The sequence below is a fragment of the Echinops telfairi genome, unplaced genomic scaffold, assembly GCF_000313985.2.
Source record: "Echinops telfairi isolate 266 unplaced genomic scaffold, ASM31398v2 ScPeMD7_5;HRSCAF=22, whole genome shotgun sequence".
NCBI lineage: Eukaryota > Metazoa > Chordata > Mammalia > Afrosoricida > Tenrecidae > Echinops > Echinops telfairi.
In genome coordinates, this window is record NW_022103901.1 from 5,483,872 (window position 1) to 5,506,186 (window position 22,315).

The 22,315-nt window shown below is 50.2% G+C and overlaps 1 protein-coding gene across 2 annotated transcripts; it reads right to left on the reverse strand.

Annotated features, from left to right (window-relative positions):
- Window positions 1-291: 291 nt before the first annotated feature.
- On the reverse strand, window positions 292-20,914 carry PSPH (phosphoserine phosphatase). Of its 2 annotated transcripts, none has more exons than XM_004705568.2 (6): window positions 20,836-20,914; window positions 8,346-8,497; window positions 7,607-7,741; window positions 5,146-5,291; window positions 3,011-3,159; window positions 292-945 (listed from the first exon to the last, which is right to left on the reverse strand). In XM_004705568.2, the coding sequence occupies exons 2-6, from the start codon at window positions 8,483-8,485 to the stop codon at window positions 838-840; spliced, it is 678 nt and encodes a 225-aa protein (XP_004705625.1). In that variant the 5' UTR covers window positions 8,486-8,497; window positions 20,836-20,914; the 3' UTR covers window positions 292-837. The 2 variants fall into 2 exon arrangements, with proteins under 2 accessions (XP_004705625.1, XP_045141816.1); XM_045285881.1 differs by having other exon boundaries at window positions 20,826-20,862.
- Between the last annotated feature and the right edge of the window lie 1,401 nt (window positions 20,915-22,315).

Below are 22,315 nucleotides of genomic sequence, written 5' to 3' on the forward strand. Positions count from 1 at the left end.
GAACCGTCATGCCAATATCTGATAGGCTGTATTTTCATTGTTACAGATTGAACATCATTAAAGCATAGTGATGAATCACAAAAACAGTATGTAATTCTATATTGTGAAATATTTATTTCTAATGACAAATAAATGAAATTTTGTCTTGAAGCATGGTGTAGCCTGGATAACAGTCTTCAGGCCGGGTACTCGTAGGTGGGCATATCTGCATGTGGGTGGACCCACCTGGAGACGGATAAAGAAGCAGTATCTCGGTTCCTAAGACCATCGGAAATAGGTGTTTACCGATGGTCTTAGGCGATCCTGTGAAAGGGTAATTTAACCCCCAAAAGAGTCATGACCCACAGGTTGAGAACCGCTGGTTTAGAGGTTATATCGATTTCATTATCTAAACTACTTGAAATACTGACTCGAGGTCCAGGAAAGGCCCAAATTAAAATGCCACGCATCTGTTCTGAGACACGGGCGACATTTTTGATGTGTGCGCCCAAAGGTACACGGACATTCACGGAAGGTTGCCTGATCCGTATTTCCAGGAGATGGAAGTCCTATTGATCATCCAGCTTTAAAAGGTTCCAGATAAAATACACCCAGGAACACAGATCAAGAACCCAGATTACAAAACCCTGCAGGTTATTAATGAATTAATGCTGCTAACAACACTGGAAGACAGTCATCATCTTTTTAAGGGAGAGAATTTCCTTGGAGCACCTCCTGCAGTGTAAGCAGAAATTCAGCACCAGGCGTCGTCATGGGCAATTCGATAACAGGCACGGCATCAACCGTCTCCCTGGTAAACCTCCATCTGAAGCCGGTACTCCGCCGTGTAGGGACGGACTAGTCTTCCAGCTCTCTCAGCAGCTCCACGAAGTCGGTGATGTACCATTTGGCGTTATCCTTGACTTGTTGTCTGATCACATTTCCTCCGAACCCAATGAAAGCGTCCTAGGAGATTAAAAAAAAGAAATACCTTTTAAAAAGCAAACAGGTCGCAGTAGCAACGGGCAACAAATCGTTGGTTTACTTGTTGAGGTCTTTATTCGTTAGAATGAAGACCGAATGTGGAAAGCTGACCCCAGGGTCCCTTGAGCGCCTTCCAGGAGCCGGGACAGGAAGAGAGTTGTTTTGTGATGCCTTGGACAGGTGAGGGTCGTTCCCAGAAGCACCTGCAAGGTCGCTGGGAGAAGAACAAGAGGCTGTCCGTGGCCTCTCAAAACCAAGAGGAAAGCTCACAAAATGGCCAAACCCGACCGGACGCAAATGCTGGACTTCTCAGCCGACATTCTCCTCCACGCCTCGAAAACAGCCGCAGGGCCCCCCAATCGGGGGAAGGCCCGCCACCCACCCAGCAGGCCAACTGCCCCATAAAGGGAGGGCCCACCACCACGGCCACGCTCTCATCCTAGATCGAAGGCGATGGACACTCTGACCCCGCGGCAGAGCTGCGCTTGTCCTCGCTGAAACAGTTCAAAGTTTAAATATGCGACCGTGGCTGTCAAGTCCATTCCAGCTCACGGCCACCCCGTGTCAGGGTAGAACGACGTTCTCTACGGTTTCTGATGGCTGATGCCTCGACAATGGGTCAACAGCTCTTTCTTCCAGGGTCCACCTGGATGAATTAGAACCAACCACCTTTTGCATTAACCGTCTGCGACACTCGGGGGAAGTGGGGGGCGGTGTCCTTGTTAAAAGTGACTTTTCACACATTCTACAAAATGACGCCTTCTTTTGGCCAAGGATTTTTAAATTGTTTCCTCTTCCCCGGCCACAGGACCACCATCATTTGAAAGTATAACTTGCTCTTCCCATCGATAGCCCTTTACCCTTCTATTTTACGGTCATACTGCTGCATGGGGGGTGTTAGAGGACCAGACTCAACTTCCTGGGTCAGATGCTAGCCTCCTAACTACTCTTCCTGTGTCCACGGCAGCCACCCTAACACACCACGGGGCTCTCCACGAAGGCCGGTGTGTTGCTGTGACCCTGAACCGGTTTCAGCAGCACTTCCAGACTAAGACAAGGGGGAAGAGTTTGGTGATCTACTTACGGATATTTAGCCAATGACAGACCTAAGGTGCCACAACTGCCCATCGAGGGGACAGTGCAGGACGGGGCTATACTTCATCCTCCTGTGCAAGTGGTTTATATGGAGGGGAGGGGGACTTGATGACTCACTGTCCACTACTATGGAACCAATTCTGACCCCTGGTGACACTCACTCAGTAACTGCCATCATGTCCACTTTGACTCACAGCAGCCCTCCAGGACAGGGTAGAATTGCCCCGGGGGCGGAGGGGTGGTTTCCAAGACCAATTCTTACAGGAGTCAAAAACCTCCCTTTTCTCTCCAGGAGCGGGAAGTGGTTTTGCACTGCAGATCTTGCGGTTAGCAGCCTAACGTGCATAACCCCCACATCACCCAGGTTCCTCTCACAGTGATCAAACCAAACGGACCGTCTCGGAGCCCGGCCGACTCACAGCGGCCCTCTAGGGCAGGAGAACTGCCCCTGTGGGTCTCGGAGCCGGCCACTCTCGCATAGAAGGCTTCCCCCTCATTGTGACAAGGAATCATTAAAAGTTTAAAAGGGGGGTTAGTCCCTTAGTCTTTCTCGGGTTTGCCCAAAGCCAACTACTGCCACATTGAGAGTGAATTTATTTGAGCTGTTTAGTTTTTTCCCCCTTTTCACAGTGATAAACCTCTGGGTGCATGTAAGCTGCCTCCTGGCGACTCCAGGTGTGTCAGTGTAAAGCTGTGCTCCACACGGTTGTCAAGGGCTGGTTTTTAGGAAGCAGAGAGCCAGGCCTTTCTTCCGAGGCACCTCTGGGTGACCTGGAATGCCCAGTCTTTCAGTCAGCCGCTGAGCACCTTAACTGTTTGCAGCCCCCAGGGACCCTCAGATTCTAAGAAGGCGGCGTTTTAGTGGCACTCCTCCTGGAAATACGCTTCATTCTGAATCAGCTGCCCACCACCAAAGGGCCAAGTGAACCCTGTGAGGGTCCTTCATACGCACAGCAGGGGGGCAGGCTTCCAAGTCGGTGGCCCCATCGCCTATCATGACTATCTTCTTAAAGTGAAATTTTTCCTTTAAGAATTTGATGACTTTTCCTTTCCCGCCGGATTCCGCCGTTGGCTGCGTCTCGTCAAAGCCGGCGTATTCACCTGGAGAGAGGACAGGAAAGGTGCAGTTGGAACCCCACGGCCACAACCAGCGATCCCACAGATGCGGGGGCCACTGATGAAACACCACTGAGAAGACAATCATCGGCCCTCAGGGACGTCACCCAGCTCGGACCCCACCCCTCCAGCTCAGAACAGACCGGCTTTGCTTTTAAATGGCACAAATCACTTGCATGTAGGTGACCAGATTTAAAACGGGACACCATTGACTGGGGGTGGGGGGTGGGGGGTTTCTTGATTAAACATTTGATCTATATGGACCAAATAGACCGTTCCCTAGCTTGTCGTGCATTCTTTCAAAAAATCGGATTTTATTTATTTATTTTTGGGGGGAACTTTTTAAAAACGCCAAAATTCGGGACTGTCCTGCTAAAAGCGGGACATCTGGTCACCTTAATGTAGAGGGCACTGCCCTGGATGCCTAGGAGCCACTGCTAACGCATGTGCCCAATCAGAACTGCGCTCCATAGGGTTTCCTTTTTCTATTTAAAACTTTTCATTATGATTTGAGGGAGCCCAGGTGGCAGAGAGGCTACGCACTGGGCTGGTAACCTCAAGGTCAGCAGTTCAAAACTACCAGCCACTCTGAGGGATAAGTATGGGGCTTTCTACTCCCATAAAGAGTGACAGTCTCAGAAACCCACAGGGGCAGTTCCACCCTGTCCTCGAGGGTCGCTAGGAGCTAACATGGCAGTGAGTTTGTTAGATTTTAACATTGCAACGTGGGTGGGGATTGTTTTTTGTTGCATTTTTAGCCTTTTATCACCATAGTTTGTCACAGGCCGATTGTTAAAGAAACTGACCACCAGGAATTATTTCTGAGGCTCCTTTAAGCAGACTTGAACCTCCAACCTTTCAGTTAGCAGCGGAGCTCGTAAACCATTTGCACACTCACTTCAGGGACCAGAGATGAACTCTGTGAGGTCATAACCACCCCAGGGAGGATTCCTTTTATCCTCTGAAGCATCCAGGTTCGTAAATCTCAATCCCTGTCCAGGTAGCAGAACACAAGTGAAATATAAAATAAGAAGAAATTGTCTCTTATTTCACCCAATCATTTTCCTTCTCTGTAATTACCACACCCATCCCTCTATGCTCACTGCCACTGGGTCAAGCGTGACTCATGGCGACCCTGTAAGAGCGGAACTGCCCGTGTTTCAGAGGCTGGCAGTCTTTATGGAAGCAGACAGCTCATCTTTCTCCGATGGAGCAGCTGGTGGTTTTGAACTGCTGAACTTCTGAGTAGCAGCCCAACGCACAACCACTATAGACATGAGCTCCCAGGTAGCATCAAGGTGACTCTGAATCCTGGTGACCCCGTCTGTGTGCATCACCGTAGACTTGTGATCCATAGGTTCTCAACAGTTGATTTTTTTCAGAAATAGGTCCCCAGGCTTTTCTTCGGAGGCACCTCTGGGTGCACTTGAACCTCCAGCCCGTTAATTAGTGACCGAGCACGTGAACCATTTGTACCACTCTGGGTATGACCAGATCCCCAGGAGTGCTCCTAAGAATGAAGCACAGTATGTACCAAAAGGTGGGTTAAGGAAGATCGGTGTTTGGCTACGAGCAGATAAGACTGATCGCTGCTAAAGCTAGGTGCTGAAAGTGACGTGGGTCGCGTTGGCCACTAAACACAAGGCCAGCAGTTAAACCCACCAGCCGCTCCACGGGAGAGAGATGAGCCTGTCGGCTTCCATCAAGAATGCCAGCCATGGAAACCCCACGGAGCAGTTCGATTCTGTCTGGAGGGTCACTGGAAGTGGACACTGACCCACCTGCGCTGGAGAAAGCTCGGAGAGTTGCTGGCCAGAGGCTGTTTTGCAGCCCCAGAAAGATTGATTTCTGGTTCTCCAAAGAAAGATTTATTTCCGACATGCGAATCAGATGCCTCCCCCACTTCGGTTGCAAGCCAACAGCCTACGGAATACAGAACCTGAAGAGGAGACATCACCATTGCGGTCTTACCATTAAAATAGAATTTCAGCCTGTTGGCGAACACGTTGGCGGCCGGGATACTGAGCTTCGAAGCCACGTGCTCGACGATGCTCCGAAAGCCCCCCGATATTAAGAACACCTGGACATTGTGCTCATGGAGGCGGCTGATCAGCTCCCTGAGAGCGCAAAGCACGAAACACCAAAGACCGTTGAAATACAAGAAAGAGAAAAATGGAAATGTGTTAAGACAGGCGAAAACAGGTCTTGTTCTCCTGCACACATCTGGTAATACTGCCTGAGGAATGGGGCCTCCTGCATGTTCCTCTGGACCCCCCAGGTGTGAGAAAGGGTTATCATGCTCACCTGCTAATGAGAAAGTTGGAGGTTCAAGTCTATTCACAGGTGCCTGGGTAGAAAGGTCTGGTGATATGCTCCCCCAAAATATCAGCCACGGAAAATGCTACAGAGCACAGTTCTACTCTGACACCCCTGGGCTCATCATGCGTTGGAATTCACTTGCCACCTGTTTTGTTTGTCTTGTTTGTTTGTTTTAAATGTATTTTTCTAGATTTAAGCAGATCCCAAGTTATGAACATCCAACTTATGAGCAGGTTCTACTTGCCCTTTCGTTTATGGAATTCCATCCTCACATAGGGACCTACCTCCACCCACAACAAACTCTTCATCATAATCACCTGTGTATGTGCGGATTTTAGACCATGGAAGAGGCTTGGAGCCTTTCCTAAACCAAAAACAAAGCCTAACTCACGGTCATCGAGTCGATGCTAACCCTGCAAGGACCGAGGAGAACCACCCCTGTGAGTTTCTGAGACTGCAACTCTTTACAGGAGTAGAAAGTCCTGTCTTTCTCCCAAGGAGCGGCTGGTGGTTTCAAACGGCTGACCTTGGGGATGATAGCCCAATTCACTACATCGCCAGGGCTCCTTCTGAGCCTTTCCTAGCATTTACACACACACACACACACACACACACACACACACACAATGCCATCGAGTCAGTTCGGAGTCACAGCAACCCTACAGGACGGTATAACTGCTGCTTCCGGTTTCCGAGGCTCTCACTCTTTCAAGGAGTAGATAGCCTCATTGTTCTCCTGCGAAGGTGGCTGATGGGTTCGAACAGCTGACCTTACAGCTAGAAGCCCAAGGAGGAACCCCCTGGGCCACCAGGGCTCTTTTTGCACTAAAGCTGAGCGTGGAAAGCAGAAAGATTTCTCCCAAGTCCTCTCCCGGAAATATATGTTAGACTTAGGACACTGCTTGCAGCTAATGGTAAATGATTGTCAAGTTACCTCCCTGAAGGCAGTCAGCTGCCAGACTATTGTCTGGTCCCACTACAGGTAGCACCTGCTCCCTGCTGTTAAGGGCAATGGGCTACTTCTCCCTAAAGGCTTGAGGCCATTAGTCTGGTCCCTGTAGATGGAATTTACACCCTACTGATTACGTTTCCATGGAGAGCCAGAGAACAGGTCAAACCGGCTCAGTGACATCCAAAGTTAGGCTGCCATCCTGAACCTAGGATCTGCCCATCTTGTCACATGTGTACCCTCAATCCCTCCCCTTCCTATTGTATGTATACCCGTAGATCACACCCTCCTCCATTACTGTATTACCTAAAGCACAACCCTTTCCTGTGACGTATGTCCTCACCTGTAATTAGGGGGCTTGCACATCCCCAGAGAATATAAAAGCCTTGGTTAGCAATAAGATCGATCTCTCTCTCTCTCTCTCTCTCTCCACATGGACCACCAAGTGAGGCTGAGGTGAGCATGCTACCATGAAATGTGTCTGATTGCATTATTTCAATCTCTCTTCTATCTCACATACTCTCAATGACTTTACTATAATCTTTACTTATTATCGCTGTACAATTGCGCCTACTGGACCCGTGATGATGTGTAAGGGGCTGGTTGCCGGGCTTGTTCGTAAGCTGGGGGTCAGGAAATTTCCCCAGGACCTTTTGGAAGCCCTCCTCCTTAGGCACCGAGGAATCAATGAGCTGCACCAGAAACTCGTTCCACACAATGCTTCCTGCCCGGGCACCCAGGGAGGAGCCCTGGTAGTGCAGTGGTTACCTATTGGGTTGCAAACCTCAAGGTCAGCAGTTCAAAACCACCAGCCGCTCCTCGGGAGGAAGACGAGGCTTTCTACTCCTGTCAGAGTCACAGCCTCAGAAACCCACACAGCCAGTTCTCCCCTGTCCTATCGGGTCACTGAGTTGGCATCGACTCGGTCGACGGCAGTGAGTTTGGTTTGTTTAAATGCATTCAGAAACACAAGATGCAGTCACGGGAGAGTGGTTTGTGTCATCGGTTTCCTCAGAGGCGAGGGGTGCAGGTGCAGGTGCAGGCGCAGCTGAGACCACACAGGACTGCAGCGAGGACCACACAAGTGGCCGATCTCAAGTGCAGGTGACAGGCTGTCGGGTGTTGGGTGGAGAAGCGGTGGCACCAGAGCCGGGGTCCTCTTACCTTATCCCGGGGGTCAGGTGTGGAGGGTGCTCTGCTAACAGCCTCTGCACCTGTTCCCGGGAGGGCCGGATCAGCTCTAAGCGCTCAGTGAGCGCAGCCTTGAAAGGCACCGCCCCGCCCATGGCCCGCCTCGTCCTAGAGGAAGAGAGGACAGTCAGAGGGGACAGTCAGGCTAGCCCAGCCAGCCGTCCTGGCTCCCCAGCCCAGTGCACATCCGGGGAGGGCAGTGGCAGAAGGGAGTGTTTGCTGCGGAAACATCTGAAGACTAACAGAGACCACCCCATAGCCTAGTGGCAGCCTGCAAACCGAGGAAGAACGTTGAAGTCTGGGGCCCGCTAGCATCAGACGTAGCTGGGCCTAACATGGTTGGTGGCCTGGTGACTCCAGGCACTGCTGGGATAGTTACTGAGAGACAGAGACAGAGAGAGATGACAGGAGAGGCTCAGACCCAGAACCAGCTGCCCAGTAAACCATGGAGGCCATACTCTCACAAGCGCTGGGCACCTGGAGGTCTCCCTGACCATCCTCTTAGCCTACTGGCTGCCACCGTCCCCCACCATTGTCGATGCTTGAGGGACGGAGGCTCGTATAGGATCCTTGTCTAAGTGGGTGAATGGATGACACACATGCCCCCCAATCAGGGACGAATGGCCAAAGAACACCTCTAGCTAGCGCCCATGTCTCCTAGGCGGGGTCTGAAATGTGGGAGTTCCTTCCACCTGACCCATCCCAGACCTACATTTCTGACACTGCGTCCTCCACGCCACAGAACCTGGCCAGCTCGTCGATGCCCTCCTCTCTGATGACCGTGCTGTCCACGTCAAAGCAGACGGCGTCGGCCGAGCAGAAAAGGCTCCTCAGTTCAGAGTGGGACACCATCCTTGGGAGAACCTGGCTCGTACGAGAGAGAAAAGACAGGGATGAGGGAACAGAGCACACAGCCTCCGAAGAAGGTCCAACGTGGCTCGTGGCCTCCGGTCTACGTGTCCCATTTCTGTTTCAAAGTCGGTGTCAGCCCACAGAAGGAGGCACCCAGGAACTTGTTCCACTTCACCCTCTGAGGAGCCCTGTGGGTGGGGCGGCGGGGTGAGCGTTAGACTGTGAGCGGAAGGGTCACTGGCATGAACCCACCAGCCGCTCTGAGGGGGAAAGAGGAGGCTGTGTGCTCCGTGGAGGCTGACAGTCTCAGAATCCCACAGGGCCAGCGCTCCTCTGTCCTACAGGGTCGCTGTGCGTCTGAACCGACTCCACGGTTTGGTGTTTGGGCCTGGCAAGGGCCACGCCCAGGTGTCACCCAGTTGAGCGTGACTCAGGCGACGTTGTGAAGGTGATGGCTGTCAGTTGCCATCAAGTTGATTTCGATTCCTGGTGATCCTGAGAGACAACTGCCCCAGGGGCTTTCTGCGAGGAGCAGATGGCAGCTGGCTGAGTGTGAACCACCAGCCTTTCAATGAGCAGCCACTCACTGAACCACTGCCCGCCAGGACACCCTCCTGACACTGCAGGTGCCAGCTTTGGGGTCATCGCTGACGTGGGAGCGACTGTCGGCTGTTTCCGGTCCACGGACCATGAAGAGTGCTAACACAGAGACAGACATCTGATGCCAAAGGAGGGCTTCCAGAAGGCATCGGCCATTGAGCCGAATCTGGAAGAGGAAGCTGCCCTCTGAGGGGGCTCTCAGAGGGCGGGGCCTGCGTCTGGAGAGCAGGAAGTGGTGGTTCAGTGGTAGAAGTCCTGCCTTCCCTGTGGGGGGTGGGGAAAGGAGCTTACTGGTTATACATTCGGCTGGGATCCCCAAGGCCAGCAGTTCGAAACGACCGGCGTTTCCCTGGGAGAAAGATGGGGTTTTCTATTCCCGTCGAGATTTACAGCCTGGGAAACCCACAGGGGCAGTTCTAACCCTGTCCTGTCGGGTCACCCTCACCTTGACGGCAGTGAGTGTGGCAGAGAAAACAACTGTAGACCCACTGCCATGAAGGCAATGCTGCTGACCCCTAGTGACCCAGCAAGACAGGGTAGGGCTGCCCGGTGGCTTTCCAAGGCTGTGACTGTTTACAGTAGCAGAAAGCCTCATCTCTCTTCCAAAGAGCGGTGGGTGGTGTTGAACCACTAACCTTTGGGTTGGCAGCCCAACATGAAACCCATGACGTACCACCAGAGCTGCTTCAGGGTAGACAAGTGTTAACCTGGGTGAAGGAGAAGACGATAGCCAACAAGAGGGAGCTGGGCCCCAAATGACGGAAACAGGAAAAGCCAGTGAGGGAGGTGGGGGGCGGGGAGTTTGATGACCCGTCCACTATAAAACGGTGATCTGCTCTGTAAACCTTCACTCAATTCACAGTTTTTTTAAAAGGGAGAAAAAAAAAGGAAGGATAGTGGAATTTCCCCACAAGCTCTTTGAAGCCCCCTTGTAGAGCTACGTACTTTTTCTCTTGCCTTGTCTTCACTAAAGGCGTAGTCTACTGTGATCAGCTTATCACACACGCCAATGAGAGCCCACGAGGTAAAGATGAAGCCAAGCTGGCCAAGGAGAAATCTTACCCAGCCTCCTGCTAATGTCTACCTCTAGCTGATGCCTTCAAGAGCTGAAAGGGGTTTCTGATGCCATGCTGTCTGGCCCATTCCCATGGCCCTCCCCACAAGGCCACCTCAGCTTCACCCAGCTGCACCTCGGATGACTCAAGTGTCCATCGTTACTGTACTGTTCTCAATGGGAAGCTTTTATTTAGCTACAGCGTTTATGACGAAAACAAGCAAACAAAAAGCCACTGGACTGGGAATGGTGGGGTGAAAAGAATGAAAGAAGAATTTGAGAGATCAGAAAGATCCGAATTCCATCACCGAGACCCAGAAGCCATGACCAAGGTCACATTGATGATACAAACAACTTACACTTAAACGGGCAGAGGATAAACATAGAGTCACACGCTCACAGGGACAGGCTGGCTCACTTTGTCACTGATTTCTAACAAATGCCTTCAACAGAACAAGCCAGTACAAAGTTGACCTAGGAGGGGTGGGGGTGGGGGGACCAAATAAAACAAATATTTTAAGTCAGGGTCAGGACAGTGTGACCTGCAGGCCAGAGCAAGCCCTCTCGGAGCTGTGGTGCCGCCCACGAGGTCAGATTGATTTTCCGATTATAAAGGCATGAAACAATTCAAAAGAGGAAGCTGATTCAAAGGAAGGGCTGGTATCAAAGCTGAAATTGTGAGCACCTGGTTTGTAGAAGGCTGGGGATGACAGTGGAAGCCCCAAACCATTGGCAGGGGCCCCACATGGATTAAGTCTCCAGTGAATCCCCTCTGACCACGTGAAAAGCCTTGCTATCAGACAGGGCATGGGAAAGTCGATGATGGTGGATGTAGTTAGGTTAAAATGTAACACCTTATCTCCCTTTTGTTTTTTTAAACGTAAAGCTGGTTAAAGTTGTTTCAATTTGTCTTTTTCCCCCCTTTTTTTCTTTCTGCTTTCTCTTTGAGGTTTTTTAAAAAACATTTTTGTCTCGTCGTGGTTTGCTTCCTGTTTAAGTTTTGTATGATTTTCTGCTTATGAAATCCAGGACAGGCAGCTGTAGAAAGACAATGACTAGACTGATCCCGGGGCATGGCAGGGAGGCATGAGAGGAAAGGGGAAACCAACAACAAGGAGTCTAAAAAGAAAATGTTCTGAAGCTGATTGTGGTGATGACTGCATAAATCTTAACATGATTGCCTGATTCAATTGTATGATATACGAAGTTTATGTGCCCTGGCAGGACCCTGAGTGGCCCAAGAGGAGCCCTGGTGATGCTTAGGGTGCACGTTGGACTGCTAACCTCAAGGTTGGCAGTTCAAGCCCATCAGGTACTTCAAGGGAGAAAAATGAGGCTTTCTGCCTCCAAAAGCTAGTGTGGGGCCACTAGGCCTTGGAATCCACTCATCTGCCATGGGTTTGGTGTGGAGTGGCCCAAGAAGTTGTTGATTGGCTGCTTAATCAAAAGGCCACCCAGGGGGACTGAGGAAGTAAAAAAAAAAAAGAAGAAGAAATCGAACTCACTGCCCTCGAGTCAATGCTGGCTCGTAGCAACCCTGTAGGACACGGTAGAGCTGTAACTCTCTACAGAAGCAGAAAGCCTGGTCTTTCTCCTGAGGAGCTCGCTGGTGGTTTCGAAATGCTAGCTTTGCACATTGCAGCCCAATGTGCAACCACCAGGGCACCAGGTCTCCGGTTCCGATGGGCTTCTGAGACTCTAAATCTTTGTGGGAGCAGGCAGTCTCTTCTTCCTCCCTCCGTGAGACGGACAGACGGACGGATTCAAACTGCCAACCTTGTGGTTAGCAGCTCAACCCACTACGCCACCAGGGCTTCTCAGAACAAGCAAAAGCTGCTATCAAAGGTCAACACAAACTTGGCTCTGAACAGAAATGATACCACGAGTCAGAATCAGTCGGTGGCTTTGGTTAGCTTGGAACCTAGATGAAAGCAGTTGGCCAGGCCTTTCTTCCGAGGTCCCTCCAGGTGAGCTCGAACCACTAACCTCAGGATTAGGAGTTGAGAGCTTAACCCTTTGCACCACCCAGGGACACCTGATTAAGTTGTGATTGTTGTGAAGTGCCACTGAGTTGGTTACGACCCATAGTGACACTATACACAACAGAATGAAACACTGCCCGGGCCTGCGCCATCCTCACAATTGTTAGGTGCCTGCAAGTGGGTCGTGCCTCATAGCAAGCCCACCTACAACTGAACGAAACCCTGCCTGGTCCTGCGCCATCCTCACCATTTCCAAGCCGAAGCCCATTCTTGCAGCCACTGGAGCAATCCATCTCGTTGAGGGGTGTGGTGGTTACACAATTTCATGTCCACTTCATAAAGAAACAAAGGGGTGGAGTTTAGCCTGTCAATCAGGTCACAGCCTGAAGAGGTCTCCTTGTGGGTGTGGCCTAATCATGAGGATTCTGGGCACTCCCTCTCTTTCTCCCTGGAAGTGGGGGACACACACTCTCTCTCTGCTATACCTTCCTATCGACAAGCCACATGGAGACACGCGGATGGCAGCCAGAGCCCTGGAGATGCTGCCACCGCCATTGGATCCACAGGACTTTCCACCCACCGGCCTGCGATCTTCCTGCACTTGGCACCATTACATGTGCTGTTTGAGTCTGAAGAGGAATTCATGGGCTAATAACGGACCGATGGGCTCATATCGAACTTATGGACTTGATCTGGACTGGGCTGGGATGTTTTATGGGTACATAATTAGTTCTTGATATAAAGGTCTCACTTATGCATTTATGAGTGTCTCTGGATTTGTTTTTCTAGTCAACCCAGACGAGCACAAGGGGCTTCCTCTAATTAAAAAAAAAAAAAATTAATAAATCTCACTGGCACTGAGTCGGTTCCCACCTCTAGGTCTCTAAGGTAACTATAGGAATAGGAAGCCTCATCATTCTCCCTTGGAGTGGCTGGTAATTTCGAACTGCTGACCTGGTGGTTAGCAGCCCAATGCATAACCCGCTCCACCCCCGGGGATCCCTACACCAAACTCATCACCACCGAGTCAATGCTGACTCACAGCGACCCTACACCCTTGGGTGAGCGGGATGGAAAGGAAAGGGGGCGGGGGTGGGGGGGGTGCGGGGAGGCCTGCCGCAGGGAGAGCACCAGACAGAGGAAGAGATGTAGACTCTTCCAAGCAGCCCCTGCACTCAGGGACATGAGGAGACAAGACCAGTTGGAAGCCTTGTAAGTAAAATGGTTATTCAAGAGCAGAGGGTCAAAACAAAAAGCCCACTGCCATCAAGTCCATGCCAGCCCAGAGCAACCCTACAGGACAGGGCAGAACGGCCCCTGTGCGTTTCCCAGACAGTCCCTCTTTCCAGGAGACAGCTTCCGTCTCTCTCCCTTGGAGCGGCTGGTGGTTTCGAACCGCTGACCTTGCCTTGCAGTTTGCAGCCCAATAGATCACCCCTATGACACAAGGGCTCCTAAGAGAAGGGGATAAAAGTGCTAAATCTCATAAAGAAGAAAAAGAAAGACAGAGATCGTGAGACACATAAGACCAAAAAAAAAAACATCATCATGGCCCACCGGAGCCCGGAAAAGAAAGAAATCATTCAGGAGGCTAGAGTGTGGTCCTGACTGAGACCTCAAGGTGCCTCCACTCACACGCTACCTGAGCCAGGTGCATGACTGCTCCCTGGGACAGGTAGATGCGTGCAGGATGTACTCTAAGCCTTGTGCCCGGGGAATCCAAGTCTCGATTCTCTGTCTCCACTCTGCCAAGCGTAACAAGTACTTCAGGTGCTAAAGGCCTCCAGGAACCCACAGCCAAGGGGAGCCGACGCCAACGCCCACCTCCACCCCCTGCTCCAAAGAGTGGGCCCAGGAGCTAGGGTAGCCCAGTGATGTTCAACTTATTTCTTGACTATAGTTTCCTCTTTTGCCTCTGAAATCATGTACATCTAAGAGGCTTGTTCTCATGATTCCCTTTCACTTCCTCTTGGGAATTCCTATTTTGCTACTGGAGTAGTTTGCAAATGTTTCAAACATATCCCACCACACATGGCAAACCCTGGTTGTGTCTGAGGAGCCCAAAACCAGACACACTGCCATTGGGTCAATTCTAACTCATCGCGTCCCTAGAGGACAGCACAGAACTGTCCCTGGGGGTTTCTGAGACTGTGACTCTATGGGAGTGGAAGGCCTCATCTCTCGCCCGCAAGGTGGCTGGTGGGTTTGAACAGTGGACTTTGGGGTTAGCAGCCCAATGCGTAACCCACTATGCCACCAGGGCCCTGAGAGGAGTAAGAAAGGGAAAAGGAAAAAGGCACACGCTTCGATCTTAGGCATCTTCTCTGTCTGTCTCTCAGAGAAGCTAGCCGCCATATTGTGAGCTGCCCTGTGGAGAGGCCCACCCGGCAAGGAGGCCTGTGGCCAACAGCCAGCAAGGACCTGGACTCTTCAGTCGAACAAGCTTAATAGTCTCAGAACAATCGTCCTGAGATTATCTTTCAACCCAAGCAAAAAACATCCCCTGCGGTCTTTGTCAACCAGACAACAGACACAGGGCAAGGCCCTGGGAGGTTTGATACGTTACTGAATACAGAAATAGTGACCCGTTCTGTAAACTCACCCCATATTCACAATGAAGTTTCAAAAAACAAAAGATTAGCTTAACGAGAAAAGACTGTCTACCATGTGCTCGTTTAAGAATTTTACTCCTGTCAACCGTCACGGTCCCAGAAACCACAGGGGCAGTTCTCCCGGCCCTGTGGGGCTGCGTGAGTCGGAATTGGCTCGATGAGTGTGAGCTTGGTGGTTAGGGTATCCAGTGGGCACCAGCAACTAGAAAGATCAGCGAGGTCACTTCAGGCGCTGGGCTTTTTCAGAGGAAGGACAGCTCGGAGAGGGAAGGGGGGATGGCTGCACAGTGGGAAGAATGTGCCCAATGCCATTGAATTGTTGTTCCCCTGGGAACAGTTGGGTAGGTGGGTGGGTGCTCTCAACGACTGAAAAATAAATTAAAAAATTTAAAAGGAACTAACTGAACCAACACAGCTGACCATCATATGACTGGGCTCAGAAGCAGATCTTTCTCCAGTCAATCGGTGGAAAGCCCAGTCTGGTCTGGCCAACTGTGGCCTCCTAAGAGCTCCCAGTGGGGAAGCACCATCTAAAGGGAGCTGCTCCTGGATCTGTCTGTGGCTCCCATTTCTCACTGCCATCAAGTCCATGCCGACTCACCTTGACCCTACAGGACAGGGAGGAACTGCCCTTGTGAGTTTCTGACATGGTCGCTTTTTTATGGGAGGAGAAAGCCTTGTCTTTCTCCAGCAGAGTGGCTGGTGGTTTTGAACTGCTGACCTTGTGTTTAGTAGCCCAATGGGTAACCACTACACCACCAGGGCCCCTTGGCCCACCATAACTATGAGACTAGAAATGTTGGTTGTTTAAAAACGTTAAGTCTTGGGAGTCATTTAGCTGTGCAGCAATGGATGCATATGAAGGAGCCCTGGTGGCATAGTGGTCATGCATTGGGTTGTGATCTGCAAGGTCTGCCGTTCCAAACCACCAGCCGCTCTGCGGGAGAAAGACAAGGCTTTCTACTCCTGTAAACAGTTACAATCTCGGAAACATAAAGAGGCAATTCTACCCTGTCCCACGTCATTGCTATGAGTCGGAATTGACTCGAAGGCCACAAGTTTGGCTTTGGGGGTCTTTTTGGGAAATGGATAAACATATACAATCACCTTCAGATTGTAAAAGTTCTATAAAAGACACAAAAAGTACAAGTAATGAAAGAAATTAGTGTGGGCTTCATCAAATATGAAAACTGCTTCTCGTCAAGAGCAGGCCAAGGCATGAGCAAACGAGTGAAATAGGGATTTCAAAGGAGGAGCTAGACAGACAAGCTCACGATAAAGAAAGACTCCAATTTCAAAGACCGACAACACTGAGCAAGTGTCGGTGAGGACTTGGAACTCACACGAGGCTGCTGGAGATGTGAAATGGCTCGTCCACTTTGGAAGATGGTTTGGCCGTGTCACAGAAAAGTTGAAGGCGCACTTGCCCCCAAGACCCAGTGATCCTACTCCTGGCGACTGAGCCAAGAAAAAGCACATATCCCCCTCTGCCTTCAGAAGAATGCACTTCAGAGGACAGCACTGGGGCGACAGCTTGGGGAGAGGGGCGCGTCCGATTAGAGCACACGGGAGAAACGCAAAGGGATGGAGAGGGAGGGGAGGACATCCTGGCCCACCAAGTCCCTGAGGACAATGTTCCTGCTCGGAGCAGACAACACACAGGACTGTAGTGCTAGCCCCACCATGGGATACGGTGTCCCTCACTGAACCATGACACTGCAGGGACAGCACTGGAGGCACAGTGTGGGAATAGTGCAGGTCTGGCCCCATCACGCCTGGGGCAAGGCACTGAGGGCATGCAGCAGAGCAGCAGAGTGGTGAACCCCCCAGGGAATACCAAAAATAGACTTTGGAGACAGAATGGCACCCCATCAGACTCCACTGGAAAACACTCGTAAAGGCCAGCAAATAGATCTTGAGCCATTTATAGGCTTTTCCAATTTTGTCAGTGGCTTTCTTTTTGTTATTGTTATTTTGGTTTGTTTTTTGCTGTTGTTATTGTTTTGTTGGTTTTGACTTCCTTTGTTGTTTTATTTGGCTTTACCTGGTTCTCGCACTTATTAATGTAGCTGCATGCCTGTCTAGATAAGATAGGTGGGATAATTTAGAAATAATTTGGAAATGAAAATAACGGGACCAATGGTTCCAGGGTGGGGGGTTACAGGAGAAGGGGAGGGGGGAGAAAGGAAGGTGAGGGGGACCAACCAGGGACAAGGGAACAACAAGTGAACTAAAATCAAGGAAGGAAGGTGAATGCCTAGTGGGGCTCAATCAAGGGCAATGTATCAGCGAGGAATTACTAAACCCGAATGAAGGCCGAACATGATGGTGGGACAAGAGGGAAGTAAAAAGGAAATAGAGGAAAAAAACCAGAAGGCAAAGGACATTTATAGAGGCCTAAATACAGGCATGTTAATATGTAAATATATATAATGAGAGGGGAATAGAACTATGTACTCATATCTATATGTTAAGAATGACAGTTGCAGATAGACACTGGGCCTCAATTCAAGTACTCTCTTAACACAAGAACAGTTTGTTCTAACAATCCAGCATTCTGTGATGCTCACCTTCCTGACACACTTGCTGAAGACAAAAATGGGTGCATAAGTGTGGTGAAAAAAGCTGATGGTGCCCGGCTATCAAAAGGTATAGCGTCTGGGGTCTTACAGGCTTGAAGATAAACAAGCGGCCATCTATCTGAGAAACAACAAAGCCCATACGGAAGAATCACACCAGCCTCCATGATCATGAGGTGTCAATGGGATCAGGTATCCGGCATCTAAGACCCAGAACAAAATCATACCCAATGTGAATGGTGGGAGTGGGGGTACACATGAAGTGGAAACCCAAAGCCCATCTGTAGACAATTGGACACCCCCTCACAGAGGGGTCAGAGGGTACAGTATAGCACCTATGAAACACACACAACTTTCCTCTAGTTCTTTGATGCTTCCTTCCCCACCACTATCATGACCTCAATTCTACCTTACAAATTGGATTTGACCAGAGCATGCACACTGCTACAGATAAGAGGCCGAAACACAGGGAATCCAAGACAGATAAACCCCTCAGGGCCAACAAGGAGAGTGGAAATGTCAAGAGAACTAGGGGAGGGTGGGGGAGGGGGGCAGAAGCGAACACAAGGATCAACCTGGAGCCCACTCCCAGGGGAATGAATAATGAAAAGTGAGTGAGGGGTGATGGAGGACAATGTAAGATATGGAAAAATAATCTATAACTTATTAAGGGTTCATGAGGTGGGGGGGAGGGGGAAGAAATGGGGAGCTGATATCAGGGGCTCAAGTGGGAAGAGAATGCTTAAAAATAATGATGGTGGCCTATGTGCAAATGCACTTGACACACTGGATGACTGTATGGATTGTGATAAGAGATGTAAAAGCCCCCAATAAAAGTATTAAAAAAAAGGAAAAACAAAGTACAAGTCCATGGAGGGAGGGTGGGGTGGAAAGGGGGAACTGAGTACAAGGATCTACAATAATCTCTTCCCTGGGGAATGAACAGAAAAGCGGGTGAAGGGAGATGCCGGACATTGTAAGATATGACAAAATAATACTAATTTATAAATTATCAAGGGTTCATGAGGGAGGGGGGAGTAGGGAGGAAAGGGTAAAAATGAGCTGATTCAAGGGCTCAAGTAGAAAGAAAATGTTTTGAGAATGATGATGGCAACAAATGTACAAATGTGCTTGACACAATGATGTATGTGTGGATTGTGATAAGAGCTGTACAAGCCCCCAATAAAATGATTTAAAAAAAAGAAAAAGCACAAGTCCACAAAAAACCTGAGTAACACGAAGAACAACAGCTTTATTTGTGACAGCCCCAAACCAGAAACAAGCCAATATTCACCCAGAGATAAATGCGGCACCAATCTGCAGTCTGTTCTCACGTCAGACACTACTCGCCAATAAAAAGGAATGAATTATTGCCACATGCAAAAAACATGGATAGGTATGACAATGATTAGACTGACAGAAAGCCTCCAGACACAAAGGAGGGCATTCAGGAATCCCTCTCATGAGAATGCCAGGGAGGCGAGTGTGACAAAGGTCAGTCAGTGGGGACAGGGGTGAAAGGGTGGGAAGCCCTAGGGAACACTCACTAAACCAAAGCCAATCCCACCCGCTGGCAACCAACTGAGTCATACTGACCTTACAGGACAGAGCAGAGCCACTCCAAGTGTTTCCAAGGGTATAAATCTTTGTTGTTTGTTTGTTTTTTTAGGTATAAGTATTTAAGGAAGCCGACTGTCACATCTTTCTCCCCAAGAGTATCTGGCTGGTAGGTCAACTGCTGCCCTTGCAGTTGGCATCACTTCACCACTCTGTGCCACCAGGGCTCCTGAGTGAACCTTGACGGGGATGGAAATGTTCTCTAGGGATAGTGCTTACAAGGGTGTCGACCTGTGGTTCTCAACGTTCCTCATGCCGGACCCTTTCATACAGCTCCTCATGTTGTGGTGACGCCCCCAACCATAAAATTATTTTTGTTGCTGCTTCATCACTGTCATTTGCTACTGCTATGGATCATAATGTAAATATCTGATATGCAGGATGTATTAGGTGATCCCCGTGAAAGGGTCGTTCAACCCTCAAAGGGGTCACGACCCACAGGTTGAGAACTGCTGGTGTATACAGCTGTCCAGGGGACAACAGTTAAGTGCTTGGCTGCTAACCAAAATGCGGGCCATTGGGATCCACCAGCGGCTTTCTAGGAGAAAGATGTGACTTGACAGTTGGTTCTGGGAAGATAAACCCAACCCATGAGAATCAGTTTCTGTAAATAGTAATCGAAGCTCCAAACCAAACCCACAACCATGAGTCCGATTCACAATGACCTACTGTGCCCCAATAGATCTCTGAGGCTGTAATCTTTCTGCCACATCTTTCTCCCATGGGGTGCCTGGTGAGTTGAACCAGTAACCTTGAGGTTAGTAGTCAAGTACTTTAACCACTATGCCACCAGGGCACCCTCCCATGAAGATTAAACACACTTAAACCAAACCCAATGCCTTGAAGTTGATTCTGACCCAGAATTTTAGTAAGGATTGTGACCCTGGATACGCTGTAGAGCAGCTTCACTCTGTCCTGTAGGGTGACTCTGAGTTGGCATTCACTTGAGGGCAATGGGTTTGGGTGCTCTTTTGGTTTATACGGTTGTCAAAATTCATCAAAATGTACCCTTAAGACTGACTGACGCAGTTTATGGTACGTAAACTATGCAGCGATAAAGTACTGGCTACTAAAAGTTTTAGGAGACCTCGTGGTATATTGGGTTATATATTGGCTGCTAACTGCAGAGTCAGCAGTTCAAAACCACCAGCTGCTCCGTGGGAGAAAGATAAGACTTTCTACTTCTGCAAAGAGTGACAGTCTTGCAAACTCGCAGGAACCGTTCAGCCCTGTCCGATAGGGTCACCATGAGCCAGAATCTACCCCCATGCAGTGAGTTTGAGTTTGCTTGATTAATAAAAGCTACAGAGCATGTGTCACATTATTCACGTAGAATCCCAGTCAACCAGCTATTTAAAGAGTCACGACAAGTCACAGATAAAGAAAATACAGCGAAGAACTTTAATGAATGAGAGTGGCTTAATCGAGGCTTCCTTTTTATAACTGCGTCTAGGAAAGCACTTTACTTAAACCTCTCATTCTTTAAACACACACGCACACAAACTATTTCTGATGAGAGGGCAGAGAGCAGACTCAAACACTTCAGCTCAATCTCGGGGTTTTTCCTTATCTTGGACTGAATGCCCTATGCACGATTGCATCATTCATTCATACTGTTTGGTAACCGCGACCTAAGACAAATGAAACTCCCCAGAAATTAATTAGAAGTGGAAAACCTATGAAGTATTTCACCCGGGACAGATGAAGGGGATTTTAAAAATCAGCGGCGGAGATTGCAATCCATGACATGAAACATAGTATGTATGAATTGTTGCACGGAGAACGGATCGCTCGAGAAACCGTCACGCAACTCACAATAAAAAGTTAGTAAGCGTGGGATCGGTGAGCCCCCGGATGGGGGAGGCAGGACGGTGAACGAGCGAGCTGGGCGCACACCTGGACTTACCCGGGCGCTGCTGCTCCGGCCTGGGCCGCCGACACCAAGGCTCCCTTAGCTGTAACCTTCCGGCTGCAAGGACCGCGCGCTGGCCCGTCGCTCAGTCCCAAGGGAGTGGCCTGTGCGCCCCGGCAGAGCCCGCCCCAAACAGCCGCACGAGATCTGCTGAGTAAGTGGGGTGGCAGCCGCTCCGTTTGGCTGGTGCCTTGCTAAACGGAGACTGGTGGGTGGTGGGGCCGGACGCCCGAGCCACGCCCCCAGCCCGCCTCCTCGGGGAGGAGCTCCTAGGTTCCACCCACCAGGACCGCCCATCGGGGAAGGGACCCGCCCACGGGGCGTGGTTTGTGGCCCCGCCTCCTCCGCCTGCAGGCTGGAGAGCTTTCTCCGCCGACGGAGGCCAAGTTCGTTCTGGAAGGCGCGCATGGCGGGACAAGAACAAACAAGCCACCAGGGAAAGGCTGCTGGGAGAACCCAGCTAACAGGGCCTTTCCTGAAATCCACGTTTGGCATTACGCTCTTTCAGGAATTTAGGTACCGAGGGAGCTTCACAATCTATTTGCAACCAAAATACAACCACTGTAGAAATGCGGACGGCTTCCAATACAAGGAGTCGCCAATACTTGTTTTGTCGGGGGAGCAGCCGGGGACTTTCCAGTGGTGTCATTTATTGAGTTTCTTTTATGTCACTCAAATTCATCAAGTCCATGCTGACCCCTAGTCACTCTGTGGAACTGGGTACACAAATGAGTGAGGAGCCAACGGTTCTTCACACACACACACACACACATGCACGCGCGAGCGCGCACACCACCCCCACTCCCTCCCCCACCCCCAAGCAATGACTTTTGGGCGCAGCTGGCTGGACCAGGGCAGTGAGTCTCACTAAAATCCTTAAGCCTAAAAGCCTTAGACTCTAAGTCAGATCCCTGGGTTCCTGCTAAAATGGTCATCCAGCCTGAGAGGGTGAACTGCTGGGAAGAGTAATCTGCCTCTTGCTACTCAAACCCACCGCCCTGGGGTGGATACCTACTCTTAGCTACCCTATAAGCCCAAGTAGAACCGCCCCCCTAGAGTTTCTGAGGCTAGCACCTCTGTGGAAGCAGGTTGGTGGGATTGGTTCACCTGGGCGATTATCGAAGAAGCAAGGTAAGTCCTGGTTTATTCTGTGATCCAGTGAACCATTTCACTGAGATGTGGTGAGACACATGCGAAACAGCTCACTGCAGATTAGTAAGCACAAGGAAGCCCGTGCTTACTTTGCTTATTGGGTAATCAGACACTGATTTGAATGCCCTGTCATTTTGGTTGGCATTGAACACCACTAACAACAAGTCACCATCTAGTTGATTCCATCTCACAGCAGCCTTGGACGAAGCTTCCCAGACGGTAAGTCTCTCCCCAAACCAAACCCACTGCATCAAGTTGATTCCAACGCATCGTATGGAGTTTCTGAGGCTGCAAGTCTTTACGGCAGGGTTCTCAATCTGTG